This window comes from Boleophthalmus pectinirostris, unplaced genomic scaffold, assembly GCF_026225935.1.
Source record: "Boleophthalmus pectinirostris isolate CB_2022bp ecotype Guang Dong unplaced genomic scaffold, ASM2622593v1 HiC_scaffold_5, whole genome shotgun sequence".
Lineage (NCBI taxonomy): Eukaryota > Metazoa > Chordata > Actinopteri > Gobiiformes > Gobiidae > Boleophthalmus > Boleophthalmus pectinirostris.
The window spans coordinates 6,281,786-6,301,785 of record NW_026571404.1 but is presented as its reverse complement, the minus strand read 5'-3'; the positions used below and the strand labels follow the sequence as shown (position 1 = coordinate 6,301,785).

The following is a 20,000-nucleotide window of genomic DNA, read 5'->3' as shown; positions in this document are numbered from 1 at the left end:
CAGACTATAAGCTTATAAGGACGACACTTGAGACTGATACCTTAGCCCAGACATCCACGATCCAGGATTTTAAGTGCGCCTTTTAGTCCGAAAAGTACGGTATGCGCAATTCTACACATACAGGTGCCGTAAAGTCATGAAAAATTCACTTTAGGTCATGGAATTTTAGTATCTCTTTCACGCAACTACAGCGTTCTGTTAAGTTCTCATTAGATGCTATTATGATTATTTCTGAACATCTGCGCCTTTTGTTTAAAAGAGACGACAATAAATGCACTGACAGGATTTTGATTGTTAAAAAACTATAATACCAAACCATAAGGTCAGTGGAAAAGATTAACATTTCATATTTAGCCCTAAAAATACAGTATTTTTTGGACTATAAGGCGCACCCGATTATAAAATGCATTAAGTGAAACAAACGGACGACACTTGAGACTGATCCCTTAGCCCAGGCATCCACGATCCACTGTTTGTTTGTTTGGTTGGTTGGTTTTTTTGAGAAAATTAAAGGATTTTAAGTGCGCCTTATAGCCCGAAAAATACGGTATGCTCAATTCTACATATGCAGGTGCCGTGAAGTCATGAAAAATTCACTTTAGGTCATGAAAAAGTCATGGAAAGTTTTGAAATTTTATCAGTGAAAAAGAGAGAACGCTGTTTATTCAATTACAGTTGGTTTAAGGCTCAAAAATACCCAGAAAAACAACATTTTGACTGTGAGTGGGGTCGCCTTTCCACAGATCTGACCTGTAATTGGGTCTGATTTGATCTCCATGAAGATAGAAATGTTTAATGCCATACTGTGAAACATTCTAGAAAAAAGAAATAACATCTCAATGAAGAAAAACATTTGATGGATCTTCCACCAGAAAAATTACACAAAAATACACTTTTAAATACTCTTTTGTTTTGTTCAATATTTTCTGATTGCAGGTGAAGACAGAGAGGACAGTGAAGATTCTGACCCTGAATATGTGAGTCAAGATTAATTTTAAACACGCTGCATCCGATTTTTACTGTCTTAAAACGTGAAAAACAGAACTACTTCATTTTAAACCAGGGGTGTCAAACTCATTTTGGTCCAACCTACTTTGATCCTAAAGGGGCAAGATCAGAAAACTCATGTCATATAAACCCCACAAATAACAATAAGTTCAAATATTTGTGCAGAGAAATGCAAATCTATGACAGAAATCTTTTTTAATTGATGAACTCTTTCTTTTACAAAATATTATATTATTATGAACAACCTGAAACTTTAAGAAAAATGCAATTTCAACACAATTTTTTTAACATGAACTTGTTTGCAAACAGGAATAAGTCAAACTTCTTAGGTTATTTTTAAACTATTCAGCTGATATATGACACGTCACCACCAACACCGGTGACAGTTCTGAAGATGGCTTGCAGCTAGCAGCCGAAACATGTCAACAAGGTAAATACACTTTACTGCATTGTCTTTAAAAAGAACCTAAGAAGTTAAAGTAGATAAGAAGACAAAATGAACATCATTGGCTTAGGAATAAGTCAATTTTTCTTGGAAAATCCTGCACTCTGCGTCCACTTTTCTCATTTTTGACATTTTGCTGATGAGGTTGTCACGGTCAACAGTCAAAACGATCGTCCTTTAAGAGCGTTTGGAAAGAGACAAGTCTTCATTTGTGCTGCTCTGGTGGGAGGGGCCACGCACAGAGACGCTGGAGACGCTGCTGTGATAAACACCACAGAAAATTAACAAGATTTTAATAGAAAATAGAATTAAAATATTTTAGTAGAAAATCAGCCGAGGGCCAGATTAAAGGTCTTGGAGGGCCGGATCCAGCCCCCGGGCCGTATGTTTGACACCCCTGTTTTAAACGGTTTGAAGTGGTCTAAAGTTATTCCTCACTTACCTTATGGATTCCAGTATTCTAATTATTCACCACGATGAGTTTATAAATCTTTTTACAGCTCTCAAAGACCAGAGTTCCAAACATCTTCCTGGTTTGTGACATAAGCGCGAATAGAGCCGATTACAGAGCAAAATATCGCGCTTCTGAAAGTGTTATCACAGCATGTCCACTTCAGACCACAAACAAATATAAACAACGCTGACACTTTCACGCGGGCAAAAGAGGACACGGCGTCCCAGAGTGTTGTTCACAAAGACTGTAGATGGAGGTTGATTTGAAAATATGTTTTGATTCCAGGACAATGAGACGTACGAAGCTCCAGGAGTGGACGACAGCTACGAGCCTCCTCCCTCTCACCAGCAGCGGGTGTTCAGCTCCGGACCTTTGCCGCGGGGGGAGTACGTCGGTCAGTATCATAAAACTACTGTGGTCACCAGACTAAACCTTCAAACTCTATTTCTATATTAAGGAATAGACTCAATACTGATAATAAACAACACTCTTTATTCAGACAATAGAATGACATTTTCAATTTTAAACTGTAGTATTTTCTTTTATATCACCACGTGGCCAAAACGACAGACAGTGTTGGGGAGTAACAGATTACATGTACCAGAGTTATGTAATCAGAGTAGAAATTCATGAGTAACTGTATTCAGTTACAGTTACTGTTTCAGTGAGTGGTAATTGGATTACAGTTACTTTGTTGAAATAAATGGATTACACGGCGGGATTTTTCTGTTTTCACATTTTGGGCTATATCCCTTTTTTCTTTTTTTTTTTTTTTTTTTGGAATTCCACTCATTGCTGGAAACTAAACCAGGACTAAAACCAAGTCTAAACCAGGACTAAATCGGATTTGAACCAGGACTGAACCCAGGTCTAAACTAGATCTAAACCAGGTCTAAACTAGATCTAAACTGGGTCTAAACTAGATCTAAACCAGGTCTAAACTAGATCTAAACCGGGTCTAAACTAGATCTAAACCAGGTCTAAATCAGGACTAAACCAGGATTAAAATCAGGTCTAAACCAGGACTAAAACCAGGTGTAAACCAGGACTAAACCAGGTCTAAACCAGGACTAAAACCAGGTCTAAACTAGATCTAAACCAGGTCTAAACTAGATCTAAACCGGGTCTAAACTAGATCTAAACCAGGTCTAAACCAGGTGTAAACCAGGACTAAACCAGGACTAAAACCAGGTCTAAACTAGATCTAAACCAGGTCTAAACTAGATCTAAACCAGGGTCTAAACTAGATCTAAACCAGGTCTAAATCAGGACTAAACCAGGATTAAAATCAGGTCTAAACCAGGACTAAAACCAGGTGTAAACCAGGACTAAACCAGGACTAAAACCAGGACTAAACTAGATCTAAACCAGGTCTAAATCAGGACTAAACCAGGATTAAAACCAGGTCTAAACTAGATCTAAACCAGATCTGAACCAGGAGTAAAACCAGGACTAAACTAGATCTAAAACAGGATTTAACAGGACTAAATCATGCTGCGTGGACCATGTCTCCTCCTCTTCTATCAATAATATTTTTAATACGGTTAAGGAAAGTCTGGGCTTTTTATTGTCTTATGTGAAGATATCCGAGTCTTTGCTTCTCTACAGAAAATCACGTAATCCAAAGTATTCAGATTACGTTACTCAATTTAAGTAATTTAATGGATTACGTTACAAACTACAAAAAACTTTGTGGTCCTGTTGTTTTAATGCAAATGCTTACGTGCTTCTTCACTTCCTCTTTCCAACAGACAGCTGCCGAGGCCCACCGAACCGTCCCCTGAAGAAGCCCCACCACGCGGGGAGAGCGGGCAAACGGCTGCCCCTTCCACCCAGACCCAACCACCAGGACAACGACGAGGTGAAGACGCACACCGACAACAAATACAAATCAAATCACCACATATTTTTAGCCTGAAAGTAGGAATTCTTAGCAACACTTGATACTAACTTTGACTTTAATAGCCTAGAACAATTCAGGCTTAGTTACTACTTCTTTAACTGCCTAGTGAATTACCGTATTTTTCAGACTATAAAGTGCACCGGATTATAAGACGCAGCTTCAATAATGTTGAATTCGCTCGTCTGTTTTCGTACATAAGGTGCGCTGCTGTTCATACTGTACGCCGAAAAGTGTCAGAGCACCTATGAGAAAAGAAAAATAATAAAATATGCGGACGATTCTGTCACTGTGAGCTTGCCCCACAAAAATGAAAACCAACATGGGCCAGTTGTCGAGGACTTTGTAAAATGGTGTGAAGAGTCGCATCTGCACATAAATGTATCCAAAACGAAGGATATGATTATCGACTTTCGAACGCGAGCGCCTCAGTATGATGTCACAGAGATAAAGGGGCAGTTAGTTGAGTGTGTCGATATAAGTATCTTCAAACACTCATTGATTCAAATTTGAGTTTTGACGATAATTGTGCTGCTGTGTGTAAAAGAGGCCACCAGCGCCTTCATTGTCTGAGGAAGTTGTCCTTTTACCGTGTAGACAGAACCAATGATGACTCTGTTTTATAAAACTTTTATGGAATCAGTTTTAACGTTTTCATTGGTCTCGTGGTTTGGGAGCGTCTCTGCTAAACACAAGAACTCCCTGAATCAGTTGGTTAAATGGGTGAGTAGGTGATTGTTCCTCCTCAGAGCCGCCTGGACTCTCTGTACTCCAGACACTTACAGAAGACGTACCAGAGTGTTTTAAAAGACGAGCAACATCCACTAAATTCAGAGTTTCAGCTGCTTCCCTTTGGTCCGAGGCTTTTAGTCCCAAGATCTAGAACAAATCGTTTTAAAAGGAGCTTCGTTCCGGCTGCTATCGTATTTATGAATAAACTGTCTAAACTATTTATCTAAAGATTGTGTGTTTTTAACATATTAATATTTATCGTGTTTTAGCCAAGCGCGATGGATGAATTTAACTAATTGTTTATGGAACAAACCATTCTGCACTGGAGCTCTGTAACACTTTATTTTGTAATTGTGTTTTTATACGTGTTTTTGTACATAATGTGGATGAATGAAATGTGAAATGTGGGACCTGCTTTTCAAATCTGCAAAACGATTATAAGGAGCATTAAGCGAAACAAATGGACGACACTTGAGACTAGGGGTGGGTATCATTAAGAGGTTGTCAATACGATACATACCTCGATACATAGGCCACGATACGATACGCTTTTCGATACAGTCCAATTTTGATTCAATACGATTTGATATGATATATTTAAAATCGATTTGATACAATTCAGTGAAAAACAAAGACTAAATAAATCATGGCTGTGATACTAAGTCCACTAAGTCTGTGCAAACTGAAGATAAAAAAACAAACATTCTACTCATAACATGAAAACACAACACAACACAACTGTAGCTCTTACACAGAATAATTTAGTAAAATACACCTGAAAATACTCTTGACTTTATCTTGATACAGCAGCCCATGATATCGATACTGTATCATCAAATTAAACAATACGATATATTGATATTTCTGTATATTTGCACACCCTCACTTGACTGATCTTTAGCTCAGGCGTCTACAATCCATTTGCAGATCGTGGTGTAATTCGCCCGGCGTTGCCTCCCTGTCTTGGTGAATGTGGATTATGAATGTGAATGTGGGTGGATCATTTATTTAAGTTTGTTTTTTTTATTTCCTACGAAGGACGACTCAAATATACATTGAGTAATAATGTGTTTAATGCAGCTTTACGCCCATTTGTTTACGTTTTACAGAAACTAAACTTGAAACCACATGGCTCATTTGCATAAACTATAAGCTCTGAAAAAAACAGCTCGCTCCTTGTGTGATGATGCGGTTCAGCTTCTGTTCGACTAACTTTGCGAGGCTCCTGACTACAGTAGCCATAATCCTCTGACAACCCTTCAAGCGGTGCGTCTTCGTAGTTTACCAAAGTCTTACTAAAACTAAAAATTCGGACAGATTTTTGAGCGCCGTGTACCACATAAAATCGGTTCGAGGTCAGTAAGCACAACCAGAATTAATACATAAGGCAGATTATAACGCGCACTGTCGATTTTCTGAGACAATTAAAGGATTTTAAGTGCACCTTATAGCCCAAAAAATACAGTAAAGTGTAAGAGGGTTATAACAATAACCAAAATATCGTGATATCGTATCATCAAAGTTCTCACAATAATATCGTCGACCATCACAATATATCAAATTACAAGTGCGTTTGCTTAAATTAAGAGTTATGGTGCAACAACAGCTCAAAAAAGACAGAGGGAACTACATAGACCATGATCCTTTGCTCCGTTTCAGTGCAGACTACATGAAGAAATAACAGTTCTAAACACTTTTAAGTCTTAGTTCTTTGGATTAAGTCTTGTCAAGGTATTTTAAGAGGAAAAAGTCGCATATTCACAGTTTTGTCACAATAAATATCGTAACGTGAGACGTATATCGTGAAAATATCGTACCGAGAGATTTGAATATTGTTACATCTCTAATCGTGAGTCTCCCCACCGTATCATGAGCTTTTCAACGATATTGTAGCGTGAGGTTCATACCTTGACAATATCGTATCATGAGACTTGGATATCGTTACACCTCTAGTAATGGGCCTATGTTTTGATCTGTTAAAATGTTCGTAATAATAAAAAAAAAAAGTCAAGTTTTGTTTCATTCACACGTGTTTAACCCATAAATCAGACTTCTTCTCTTAAACAGAAAACACTCAAACTCCACACACACCTTGCACTAGAATCATTTGGATGATTTCAGTTCTTCTAATCTACATTAAACAAAAGATAAAAGTAGTAGGATAACTTGAAAACTACAGCTTCATGACATCACAAGGTGGAACAGAGCATTTTGAGCTTTGGAGATGTAGACAGACTAATAATAAAGTGACTCAAACATGTGAAAATGAAACAAAACACAACTCCAGGTCTGTTTTTGAGACAATAACTGCATTATAACACTGCTTAAATCTCACAAAAATCCATGTAATGTGTGTAATATTGGACCTTTAAGTCTCCATGTTAGTAGTTATTATAAATTTGTGAAGAAATCATTGTAGTCTTAACTTAAATAACTTAAATAAACAAATATAATCTTACATCTCCTACTTTATAGTCTTAAAAAGAACAGAAAAGTTGTTAATAATCTTACTAAACTCTTTTTCAACATGTTTCTATTACTGTGGTGGAAAGATGTTGACGTAGTTTTGTGTCTATAGACTCAGTTCCAAAATATTCTGACCACTTCCTCTCTTATAACCGACTGACACGGCTGACGGTTGCATAAGTCACATGACAAAATTTCAGGGCAACTAAATGGGCACTGTGTGACTTTACAAGAGGAGGGCGGAGATGAGATCAGTGTGACTTGAATATTCCGCTGTACGGTATTAAATTGTCCAAAAAATATTGAGCTTTGCTGTTGTTACTGCCTCAGAAAGCACAACAAATAATTCACAACGCTGGGTTTTATGACCACACCAACCAGCTATTCATCAAAAAAGAAAGAACTACCAAAAAATATTCAGAAACTTTTTATTGAGAGAGAAAGTACTTTTAGTCGAGGAGCCGGAGTCTCGAAAGCTCAATAAAATAGGTTGAACCTGACATCGTCACATCGTCTGCCGTACTTTTTATTTGTGGTTTTTTTTGTTAACTGTGACCCTAAGGACTAATAATTGGAGGGTCTGCACTTCCCGGAAACTATCGTGAAAAAAATTGTGTGTAACCTTCATATTTTTGATAGGAAATTTAGAAAAATGAAAAATTTCCTGAAATCCTCAGTGGGTTGGGTAAAGTGTCAATAAATTCATTCCAGATGCAAAGAACACATGTGGTGACAACATTCAGTGAAAAAAGAATTCTTAAAACACATTTCTACATGATTTTGGCTCAATTTAATGCAAAAAATAAGGTGTTTTTTTTTACTTCTTCCCAATATTTTAGGCTATGTTCAGACTTCAGGACTTCACACTCCATTCCGATTTGTTTGTGAAATTCGATGTTTTTGCGAGGTCGTTCACATTTCCAATTAAATGTGACTTGTACGTGACTCCAGTGTGAACATTAAACGGCCCGAAAGTGTCCCACATGTGACACTGGAGACACGACGACGTCAACCGCAGCGAGCGTCTCTGTGTTTACAGAAGTTGTCCAAACATGGACGCAGCATCGAGCACCTGGAGATTTTAAAGTTCCTCTCGTACCGGAGCCAGAACATGAACAACTTACTTGTTTTAAGGAGGAGATTGAGAAGGAGAAGGACGAGGTTTTTGGCCGTGGTGTTTTGTGGTTCAGTCCGTTGAAAGGAACGTGTGGATGTGGAGACGGAGCCAAGAGTGGTGAGTGGTGATGTGCTTCACTTCAGTGACACAGAGTTCATTAACAATTTTCGCCTACTTCAGAGCAGAATAGTGACGTTTGTGTCTTGTTGATAACGTGTAGGTGGATGAATGCACTTTGACCGTTCAGACTGAAGTCGCATGTCAAAAGATCGGATATGTATCAGTTTCAGGACCACATATCCAAGTGTCCTGGGTCACATTAAAAAAATTGGATCTGTGTCGTTCAGACTGTCATGAAAAGATCAGATACAGGAACATAGAAGCCAAAAAATCGGATTTGGGTCACTTCAGGCTGCAGTCTGAACACAGCCTTATCTTTACCTTATTGGCAAGTTATGACATCAGCCAATATGTCATTCTTTTCACCAAACAGAAGACTCATTCCACAGAAAAAAATATAAAAATCAAAATCAAAATCAATAGATCTGTGATGATTTCATTACTAGTTCGCCATCAACAGGCCCAGAACCTCAACAGAATTTTAGGTTACTTTGAAAACTCCAAAAGGCCCACTGGTTTTTCACTGAATGTTGTCACCACATGTGTCCTTTGCATCTGGATAATTATGCTGTTACACGCTACAAAAGAGTGGGATAATCAACTTTTAAAACCTTGTATAATGACAGGAGGATTACATAAGCCCAGACGGCAGCAATGACGACGACAACTACATCGAACCAGAAGAGCATCCACCTCAACGTAAGAAACTTGATACTTTTTTAATACCTCAGTGCAGGACTGGCAGGGGTGTAGTGGGTGTCGGGATGAGCCAGGAAGTGTGCCCACGTAGACTGTCGGGTGACCGCAAGCCAAAGGACCAGCGCAGAGCCCACGCCCCACGGGGATGAGCACAGCCGTCGGTGATCGTGCTTTGCGGACACCCTGCTCCACGGGCTCGGTGTCCTCTCTCTCACTCTCAAGACCGAGATGGGTCCTGGTTTAGTCTTGGTTTAGACCTGGTTTAGACCTGGTTCGGTCCTGGTTTAGTCCTGGTTTAGACCTGGTTCAGTCCTGGTTCAGTCCTGATTTAGTCCTGGTTCAGTACTAGTTTAGACCTGGTTTAGACCTGGTTTAGACCTGGTTCAGGCCTGGTTTAGACCTGGTTCAGTCTGGTTTAGACCTGGTTCAGTCCTGGTTCAGTCCTGGTTTAGACCTGGTTCAGTCCTGGTGGTTCAGTCCTGGTTCAGTCCTGGTTTGGTCCTGGTTCAGTCCTGGTTTAGACCTGGTTCAGTCCTGGTTCAGTCCCTGGTTCAGTCCTGGTTCGGTCCTGGTTCAGTCCTGGTTTAGACTGGTTTCCTGGTTAGACCTGGTTCGGTCCTGGTTCAGTCCTGGTTTCCTGGTCCTGGTTCAGTCCTGGTTCGGTCCTGGTTCAGCCTGGTTTCCTGGTTTAGACCTGGTTCAGTCCTGGTTCGGTCCTGGTTCGTCCTGGTTTCAGTCCTGGTCAGTCCTGGTTCGGTCCTGGTTTAGTCCTGGTTCAGTCCTGGTTCAGTCCTGGTTCAGTCCTGGTTCAGTCCTGGTCGGTCCTGGTTCGGTCCTGGTTCAGTCCTGGTTCAGTCCTGGTTTAGACCTGGTTTAGTCCTGGTTTCAGTCCTGGTTCAGTCCTGGTTTCGGTCCTGGTTCAGTCCTGGTTCAGTCCTGGTTTCAGTCCTGGTTCAGTCCTGGTTCAGTCCTGGTTTAGACCTGGTTCAGTCCTGGTTCAGTCCTGGTTCAGTCCTGGTTCAGTCCTGGTTCAGTCCTGGTTTAGACCTGGTTCAGTCCTGGTTCAGTCCTGGTTTAGACCTGGTTTAGTCCTGGTTCAGTCCTGGTTCAGTCCTGGTTTCAGTCCTGGTTCAGTCCTGGTTCAGTCCTGGTTTAGTCCTGGTTCAGTCCTGGTTCAGTCCTGGTTCAGTCCTGGTTTAGACCTGGTTCAGTCCTGGTTTGGTCCTGGTTCAGTCCTGGTTCAGTCCTGGTTCAGTCCTGGTTTAGACCTGGTTCAGTCCTGGTTTGGTCCTGGTTCAGTCCTGGTTTGGTCCTGGTTCAGTCCTGGTTTGGTCCTGGTTCAGTCCTGGTTCAGTCCTGGTTCAGTCCTGGTTTAGACCTGGTTCATTCCTGGTTTGGTCCTGGTTCAGTCCTGGTTTGGTCCTGGTTCAGTCCTGGTTTAGACCTGGTTCAGTCCTGGTTCAGTCCTGGTTTAGACCTGGTTCAGTCCTGGTTTGGTCCTGGTTCAGTCCTGGTTTGGTCCTGGTTCAGTCCTGGTTCGGTCCTGGTTTAGTCCTGGTTCAGTCCTGGTTTTGACCTGGTTTAGTCCTGGTTCAGTCCTGGTTTAGACCTGGTTCAGTCCTGGTTTAGTCCTGGTTCAGTCCTGGTTTAGACCTGGTTCATTCCTGGTTTGGTCCTGGTTCAGTCCTGGTTCAGTCCTGGTTCAGTCCTGGTTTAGTCCTGGTTTAGACCTGGTTCAGTCCTGGTTTAGACCTGGTTCAGTCCTGGTTCAGTCCTGGATCAGTCCTGGTTTAGACCTGGTTCAGTCCTGGTTCAGTCCTGGTTCTGAGCACTAGTAAGTTTATGATGTGATTACGAGACAAAGAGTAATTATTATATTTAACTCTTTCTTTCAGGAGGCAGAGCAGTGAGGAATCTACCTAAAGTCCCTGAACATCGCCCCTCGAGTCCTGGTGAGATAAACACAAGTCTGTTCTGTGTGGACCTGGTCTGGTCCTGTTCTAGTCCTGTTTAGTCCTAGTCTAGTCCAGGTTCTGGTCTAAGTGTGATGCCGTATTTTAACTCCTACTTGAGTAATACATTTTTTAGGGAGTATTATCTGTTACATAAGGGTGAGTTATTGTACAGTTGTAGGGAGTATTATCTGTTACATAAGGTGAGTTATTGTACAGTTGTAGGGAGTATTATCTGTGACATAAGGTTGACCTGTTGTACAGTTGTAGGGAGTATTATCTGTTACATAAGGCTGAGTTATTGTACAGTTGTAGGGAGTATTATCTGTGACATAAGGTTGACCTGTTGTACAGTTGTAGGGAGTATTATCTGTTACATAAGGGTGAGTCGTTGTACAGTTGTAGGGAGTATTATCTGTTCCATAAGGGTGAGTTGTTGTACACTTGTAGGGAGTATTATCTGTTACAAAAGGGTGAGCTGTTGTACAGTTGTAGGGAGTATTATCTGTTCCATAAGGGTAGGTTGTTGTACAGTTGTAGGGAGTATTATCTGTCACATAAGGCTGAGTTATTGTACAGTTGTAGGGAGTATTATCTGTTACATAAGGGTGAGTTGTTGTACAGTTGTAGGGAGTATTATCTGTTCCATAAGGGTAAGTTTTTGTACAGTTGTAGGGAGTATTATCTGTTCCATAAGGGTGAGTTTTTGTACAGTTGTAGGGAGTATTATCTGTTCCATAAGGGTAGGTTGTTGTACAGTTGTAGGGAGTATTATCTGTTACATAACAGTGAGTTGTTGTACACTTGTAGGGAGTATTATCTGTCGCATAAGGCTGAGTTATTGTACACTTGTAGGGAGTATTATCTGTTACATAAGGCTGAGTTATTGTACAGTTGTAGGGAGTATTATCTGTTACATAAGGGTAAGTTGTTGTACAGTTGTAGGGAGTTTATTAAAAAAATTAAATCCTCTAAATCCTGTAACGAATGACATTTATTTTTATTTAATTCATGTTTTTAAGCCATTTTTGGATTTTAACACTTTTTATTTATTGTTTTATTTATGATTTAATGTCTTTTATTTTCTTAATTTGTCTGTGCAGCACTTTAGAAACCGTTACGTTTATATAAACAAAGTGGATCGGGAAAAAAAATTGTTGGGAAATAGTTCGCTCAAGTTAAAATTGTTCAGAAAATAACTAACTTTCTGGTGCCCTCTTAGTGGTGACGTTGTAAATTGAACTTTCTAAATAAAGTTTGCGTGATAGGTTTTGTTGTTTTTAAAGCTCTGGAGGCGCACGCTTCACTGCAAATGTCAGTTCAACGAGAAAATAACAAGTAATCCAAGCGTTCTATGCCCAGTTAGAAAAACCAGTCCGGCAGGTTGGAACGTCGGCACTGGGGGAAAACGTCGGCAAAACCAAAACTTAAAACCATTGTCTTGTTGTTTTTATTTTTTCAGACTGTTACGAAGTCCCAGACACTGAGGTAACTGCAACTTTTAATATTGACTTACTTAATAAAACGTGAAGTACAGATCAGTGAAAATTTGTTTAATCCAGATGAAACCGCAGCTGAAACCCCAAGTGAAACCCCCGCCTCCAGTTTTAAACAGGTAAAACTCGAGAAACGGTTCATAATCTGTGTGTCGTTCGTTCATTCGTTTTTCTAAATAAAACCAAAAATAAGAAAATGAAATAACTATTTTCTTCATTATTTGTCCAAAATGAAAATGAATGAAACCAAATGAAAAAAAAATGGATAATGATTCGTTTTTACATTTTTCATTTTTGTGTTTCAATTAATAATGGAGAAAAACGGATAAAGGACGATTCCCGTTTCTGGGACTTAAACTGTGATGCCGGACGTTTGCACCGCACACGGACTGAACCAGGACTGAACCAGGACTGAACCAGGACTAAACCAGGACTGAACCAGGTTTAAACTAGGACTAAACCAGGACTAAAACAGGACTGAACCAGGACTGAACCAGGCCTAAACCAGGTTTAAACTAGGACTAAACCAGGACTAAAACAGGACTGAACCAGGATTGAGACTGGGACCAGACTGGGACTGAGACCAGGACTCAGACTGGGACCAAACCGGGACTGAGTCCAGGACCAGACCAGGACCAGGACCAGCACTGAGACCAGGACCAGACCGAGACTGAGACTGGGACTGAAACCGGGACCAGACCGGGACTGAGACTGGGACTGAAACCGGGACCAGACTGGGACTGAGACTGGGACTCAGACCGGGACTGAAACCAGGACAAGACCAGGACCAGACCGGGACTCAGACCGGGACCAGACCGGGACTGAAACCAGGACCAGACTGGAACCAGACCGGGACCAGACCGGGACTGAGACCGGGACTGAAACCGGGACCAGACTGGGACTGAGACTGGGGCTCAGACCGGGACTGAAACCAGGACTAGACCAGGACAAGACCAGGACCAGACCAGGACTCAGACCGGGACCAGACCGGGACTGAAACCAGGACAAGACCAGAACAAGACCAGGACCAGACCAGGACCAGACCGTGACCAGACCGGGACCAGACCGAGACTGAGACCGGGTCTGAAACCGGGACCAGACTGGGACTGAGACCGGGACTCAGACCGGGACCAGACTGGGACTGAAACCAGGACCAGACCAGGACAAGACTAGGACCAGACCAGAACTGAGACTGGTTTAGTCCTGGTTCAGTCCTGGTTCAGTCCTGGTTCAGTCCTGGTTCAGTCCTGGCTCAGTCCTGGTTCAGTCCTGGTTCAGTCCTGGTTCAGTCCTGGCTCAGTCCGGCATCACAGTTTAAGTCACATAAACGGGAAACGGCCGTTATCTGTTTTTTCCATTTTTCATTTAAACCCAAAATCGAAAATTGATTTGTTTTGGTCATTTTTTGTTTTGGAGACAAATAATGAAGAAAATAGTTGTTTCTTAATTTTCTTATTTTGAAAAATGAATGAATGATACACAGATTATAAACGGATTGTTAATAAATTTCATTGTTTTTCTTGACAGGCTGTGTCCGGTTCCCTCACAAACACATTCTTTACCTCCAACACCAAGCCCAAGGTAACAAACAAACAAACATATTTACACAGATTTTATGTTTTATTATTATTAAATATTTGCCTCATTGACTGTTTCGTTTTTCAGGCTACCTCCAAGATCTCCTACTCCTGTAAGTAAAGACCATTTTCATTGCTTGTCCTACGGAGCCCAGAACAGGCATGGGTTATTATTTTTTCCATGGGGCCACGTGAGAAACATTAAATATTGTGAAGGGCCAAAATTGCTTAACTCTATCCTACCTGCGTGAAGTTGGCCCCTCATCAAACGCAACCGTACACAAAAACTCTGTCGATCGTTTCTGCTCCATTTGTGCCTCAAAAAGTTTAGTTTGTGCTGCTTTAGTTTTGGACATATTAACAATTCTTAAACAAAGCTTTAAAATGCTCTAAAACGGCGTCAATTGTTTGTGCTGTAAAAAGTTTCATTTGTGAGATTATGGTTGTTAAAATATGAGCAGTTTTATTTTCGGCCGATGATGTCGTCCAGGCTCAAAACAGGCAGAAAATTATGTTTTTAGGTTCTTTTTTCAGACCAAGAGAAAAGAACCTAATAACATAAAATATCGGAAGAGCAAATTAATCTCATTGGACTAGGCAGAAAATTTTCGTTTGTGCTGTAACAGTTTTCATTTGTGCTAGTTTATTTCTAAAATTATTAATTATTTTTGATGAAAACTAGTGAAGATAAACGATCTCAGGCTGTGGAAAAGAATGTATCTTTAGGAATTTGCTTTTGATTCATATTTTATATAATAATACTGACTTTTCCACAGCTTGAGATTGTTTATCTTCACTAGTTTTGTGGAGTTTGCTGCCGTCAGCTGAGCCGAAATGACGTCATAAAATTTCAGCAAAAATAATAAATAATTTTAGAAATATACTCGCACAAATGAAAACAGTCACAGCACAAAACAGCACAAACGAAATGTAAAAATCCGGTCTGGGCCCGGTCTGGTCCCGGTCTCAGTCCCGCTCTGGTCCCACTCTGGTCCCAGACCTGGATCAGTCCTGGTTCAGTCTGTATGCAGCGCAAAAGTTCGGCATCACAGTCACGGAAGTCACGTAAACGGGAAACGGCCATTATCTGTTTTTTTTCCATTTTTCATTTAAACACAAAATCGAAAACTGAAAAAACAAATCATTATCTGTTTTTTCATTTTGGTTTTGGAGACAAATAATGAAGAAAATCGTTTCGTTTTCTTATATTTGGTTTTATATTGAAAAACAAATGAATGAATGATACACGGATTTGTAAATATTTCATATAATCTTCTGCCTGTTTTGAGGTTATTTAACATTTTGAGCGGCTGGATGACGTCATCGGCCAAAAATAAAACTAATATCTTAAGAACCATAATTGCACAAGCAAAACTTTTTGCAGAACTAAACAGCACAAAGGAAACACACATAATTGATTCCACTTTGTGCCGGTTTAGAGCATTCTGAAGCTTCCTGGGGGCTGGCTAACCTGAATTTGACCTATAAAAGAATTGTTAACATCTCCAAAACAAAAACAGCACAAACAAAACCTTTTGCTGCACAAACGAAGCACAAATGATTGACAGAGTTTTTGTGTAGGTTTGAATTTGTCACAGACGTCTCAATTCTGCATCATATTAATTGCATTTCTTCATAAAAAGCAGTAAATATCAGACTGGTAAGAGTTGATGTTATGATTAAGCAATGAAAAAAATGAAATTGCCTTTAACACTTATAAATAAAAGCAATGCAGCTTTAGCCCATGCATGAAGTAAAACTATAAAATATTAGGAATGTCCCGATCACGTTTTTTTTGCCTCCGAGTCATTTGATTTTGAGTATCTGCCGATACCGAGTCCCGATCCGATACTTCTATAAAAATTATGAAATGAACTAAGAGCAAAGAATAAAATCCAGGATGTTTGGGGGAGATCAGGTTGTGTTGATTTCATGTGTAATATTTGGGCTGAACTTCAAATCAAAAATCAAACGTGACAACTGAAAATCAAATGTCCAAAACTTTAATTGTATTCACTTTTCTAACCATTCACCATCATTGTTGAAAATCTTGACTTTTCACAGTCTGGTCTTGGAATGTGTAACTTATTAAACTTAATGAACTGGAAAAAACAGGAACCAGACCAGAATCAGATCAGACCTGAGACTCGACTCTGCACAATCTACAGTTTGTACGTTTTATATTACATGGAAGCCTGTGCATTATATTTGAAACATTTAGGCTCGTCTATGAAATCCAAATAATACAAAATCTTACCAAATAAAAACGAGATGACAGAAGCCCCACAGCCTCTCTCCCCCGCACCGCCACCACTCCATGCCGCTACGCCATCGGCCGCGCAGGTGTGAACTTGGGCCACAGAACCCCAGGTAACAGCGCTCGACTACAACATCGCCCAAAAGTCCCAGCGTAAGTGCACCTCTAGTACAACAGGTGCTGGACGTCCCTGAGCAAATCCCGCGCCTCAGTAAAAAAAAAAAAAACTGTTGTGTGCTGTGTGTCCAGTGTGTTATTTATCCGATACCTGATCGGAACATAACGCCCGAGTCTGGATCGAGTCCACAGTCACGTGATCGTCGCCGATTTCCGGATCAGGACAACCGATGAGTTTCCGGAATGTACCCTGGAGCTGTACAATTCCCAGGTCTTGTGATGTAATGCGGTGATACAGGAAGTGCTCCACTGTGTTTTTAAACTCCTGTCAGCTTCTCCTGGAGGCAGCCTAAACAGAGGATGTTAAGAAAGAGGCTTGGAGAGTTAGAACAGTCTCTTTATTTGAGTCAGGCAGATTCAGGTCTCAAGATTCAAGTTGATTCAGCATGATTCTGCCTACGCGGCGTCTCTCTGTGCGTCGGTCGTCCCTCGACAACGCGGTCGGCGTTCCCCCACTGATGCACAGAAAAACTGGATGCCTTTTATACCAGCATAACTGTTGAGTTAACATCTTCATGGAAACATACACAGCAGTTTGTCCCAACACGTGTCCCATAACAGACTGGCAGATGCTAAAGGTTGGAGATACACCCCTTATCCGTCCCATATACATTCACCATTGACACTCCAAAGTCCAAAAACATACACAGCATATCACAGGGCAAATTACAGGGCGTATTAACATATGAATGAAACTTTAAAAACACAGGGTAGAAGCCCACACTCCGTACACCTTCATTAGAATCATTTGGATAATTTCAGACCTGGAATTGTCCATCTCTGCTGAACAAAGACTAAAAGGTACAGAGCTGCTGAACAGAGCATTTTCAGCTTTGGAGATGTAGACAGACTAATAATAAAGGGTTACTCAGCTCACAAGGGTCAATTTTGTGTAATTTAGAAGCTTTCATGTTCAGCGGCAAAATGGTTTGTGCTTTAGATCTGGTGGTGAAGCAGCGTGGTGTAATTGTTGTTTGTGCAATCACCTCATAGTACGATGGTTTAAGGTTCAATTCTCCGTACGGCCTTTCTGAATTTGCATGTTTTCTTTGTGTCTTTGTGTCTGGGAAGACAAACACAGAGCCACACCAGTACACAAACAATAAATACTAAATAATCACAATTTCTTTTTTTTCTTTTTTCTCAATCCAGGAGCCGACAGGAGACGACGAATACGAAGTGTGTGATGCAAATGACAGTAAGTTTATATTTGTTGTATACGTTGCAATGAAGAGCACAGATATACACTCCCTCTGAGCCATTGATTGATTGATTGGTTCGTTTTTATTTCGAGTTTGTGCCAAGAGAGAAACAATAATCATGTATACCACATATACATTGTAAACAACAGATAAGCACATCTCCCGAAAAGGAGTGAGAAGAAGAAAAACGTATATGAACCCACTGATATCGGCGAGTTTCATTGTTGACAAAAGCGGGCGTTGCATGCTGGGAATTATTTTGGTCAGCTGCAATAAACACTAATTCAACATGACGGACGGAGCGAGAAAGCACGTAAAGGGTATTGATCCCGGTTATTTATCCACTCTAACGGCAGAGGACCCAAGACCATTTGACCAGAAATTGGTCATAAGCATCGATGGAGCCAAATCACCCTTTTCAACCCCGACAAAAGGTGGACCAAACCAAATTTCTGGTCTGAATCTCCAACTACCTGGACAAATATTCACTTCGGTGATATCCACAATGACTTGGTGGAAACTCCTGGGCCATTCACAGCAGAAAAGATGAAAACCTCCAAGAGTCTCGATGCTTTGTTGAACTTGTTGGAGTCCACAGTTTGTTAGGATCTTCTACGTTTGCTCTGCGGATGTTTGAAAGCCGTTTAATTCACCGTTAGTGGATCTTTTCACTCAGAATACGAAAAAGACATTTTCCTTCTTCTGTGCTTCTATTTGTGCATCCGATAATGCAGCAGGAATTTACCATTATCGGGGATAAATACGCGAGGTTACGCACTGTGTTTGACGCTATCGTGTTTCTTGCCTCCAACCAAAATATTTCCCAGCATGCAACGCGGGCTTTTAATAACAATGACGTCAGCTGAAACTCGCCTATTCATGACATAGTTTCAAAAATTATGTGGTTGCTTCTGTACATTGATCACGGAACTTAACAAATATTTATATATAGCAAAATAAATTACATATTATGCATACAAAATATAATTTTAACCCCAAAACTGTTTTTGTTTTTTTTCCCCATTTTGTACTTTACACATACATATACACATACACATAGACATACATACATACACCCATACATATATACACATACATGACATGCCATGAGGGAGGTTCATGTTTAAATTTTGTCTATATAATGAAACTTAACTTTCTGATGTTGATAATTAACTTTATATTTTTTCTAATAATTACCCAGGTGTTTTAATTCACAAGAGATTGGTGTATTGCTTTACTGGGGTCTACTTGTAAATGTAAATTATTTTTCACTGCTGTGATTGGATCATGACTCTTTTGTCTGAGGGACAAAAACGTTGTATTAATAAAAAGAAAAATCAAGAGTAGTGAGAATATGTGCGAGAGTTTTCTTTAAACAGTGTGCAGAGTTTACACAGAAACGAGTCAATCTAAAATTCGCAACTCAGGAATTGGTTGTAAAGTGTGAAAATAGATTTTAGGAAGCTCTAGTTTACAAGAGGAAAAAGTAAACCTTGTACTCTTCTCTTCTTTCTTTTTTTAATTTCAGAGTGCAGCGGCGATAAACCCAAAGAATCCCGCCCTCTTCCTCATCCCAAACCCCGGCCCAGACAGTGAGACACATTTAAACTGTTGAAACAAGTTAATTTTGATGGTTTAATATTATTCTGTCTCTCATTTATTTTTCTTTTAATCTCAGGAGGTCACCCAAGCCGCCCATAAAACCTGTAAGTCATTTTTCTCCCACTGATTTATCCACTGGAGATCTGATAATGGATCAAAAGCGGAACTATTTCAATCACACTGCATTTCACGTTTAATAACCTGAAATAATTAAATGTTCTGATTTGGGCCCAGTTTGTCCGATATTAGTATTGGTCTAGTCGACATAGTTCCAGGTTAAATCCCAGTTTTTTCATGTATGTTTTAAGCAAATTTGAACACAACTCTGTACAGTTTCACGAGTATAATATTACAGTTTCCAAAAGCCGACTGCAGCGTAATGTTTCCTGTCACTCCGCTTGTTGCCAGACATAGCTGTTGGATTAATCCAGATTAAGAGCTACTTTGGACTGGTTTAATTCCTGTTAATCCCATTTCGTTTTAGTGCCAATTCAAGTCCTTTTGTGCTGCAGTTTTACACACATTGCTTGAGACACTTGATGACTGTTTTTTTTATCTGTTTTATCTTGAGCTGAGTTGTAAAACCTGATGTAAATCCTTATCAATAAGCAGAAAAAATTACGTCTTTCAATGTTTTTGTGTTTTATTTTGCAGAAATTACCCGCCAAACCATCATTCCGAGAGTTTGACAGTAACACAAGTAAGATATAAAGCTTTAAATCTTCTCTGAATCTGATAATGCCAATTTAAAGGTGTATTGTGTAACTTTTCTGGTGTAGGACAGATGTTCCACAGT

At 40.1% G+C, this 20,000-nt stretch overlaps 1 protein-coding gene across 3 annotated transcripts in view; it reads left to right on the top strand.

The window, feature by feature from the left end:
* Positions 1-20,000, top strand: part of blnk (B cell linker) — a 288,551-nt gene that overhangs the window by 53,458 nt on the left and 215,093 nt on the right. For all 3 annotated transcript variants that reach the window (XR_008633362.1, XM_055162840.1, XM_055162841.1), the window contains 13 exons: positions 937-977; positions 2,193-2,301; positions 3,659-3,768; positions 8,869-8,941; positions 10,837-10,893; positions 12,356-12,381; positions 12,456-12,508; positions 13,917-13,970; positions 14,055-14,079; positions 17,553-17,598; positions 19,131-19,194; positions 19,281-19,308; positions 19,859-19,904. Coding sequence is in view for 2 of the 3 variants with exons in the window: in XM_055162840.1 (XP_055018815.1) it covers positions 937-977; positions 2,193-2,301; positions 3,659-3,768; positions 8,869-8,941; positions 10,837-10,893; positions 12,356-12,381; positions 12,456-12,508; positions 13,917-13,970; positions 14,055-14,079; positions 17,553-17,598; positions 19,131-19,194; positions 19,281-19,308; positions 19,859-19,904 (732 nt within the window). In the remaining variant the exon portion in view is untranslated. The remainder of the gene's footprint in view (positions 1-936; positions 978-2,192; positions 2,302-3,658; positions 3,769-8,868; positions 8,942-10,836; positions 10,894-12,355; positions 12,382-12,455; positions 12,509-13,916; positions 13,971-14,054; positions 14,080-17,552; positions 17,599-19,130; positions 19,195-19,280; positions 19,309-19,858; positions 19,905-20,000) is intronic.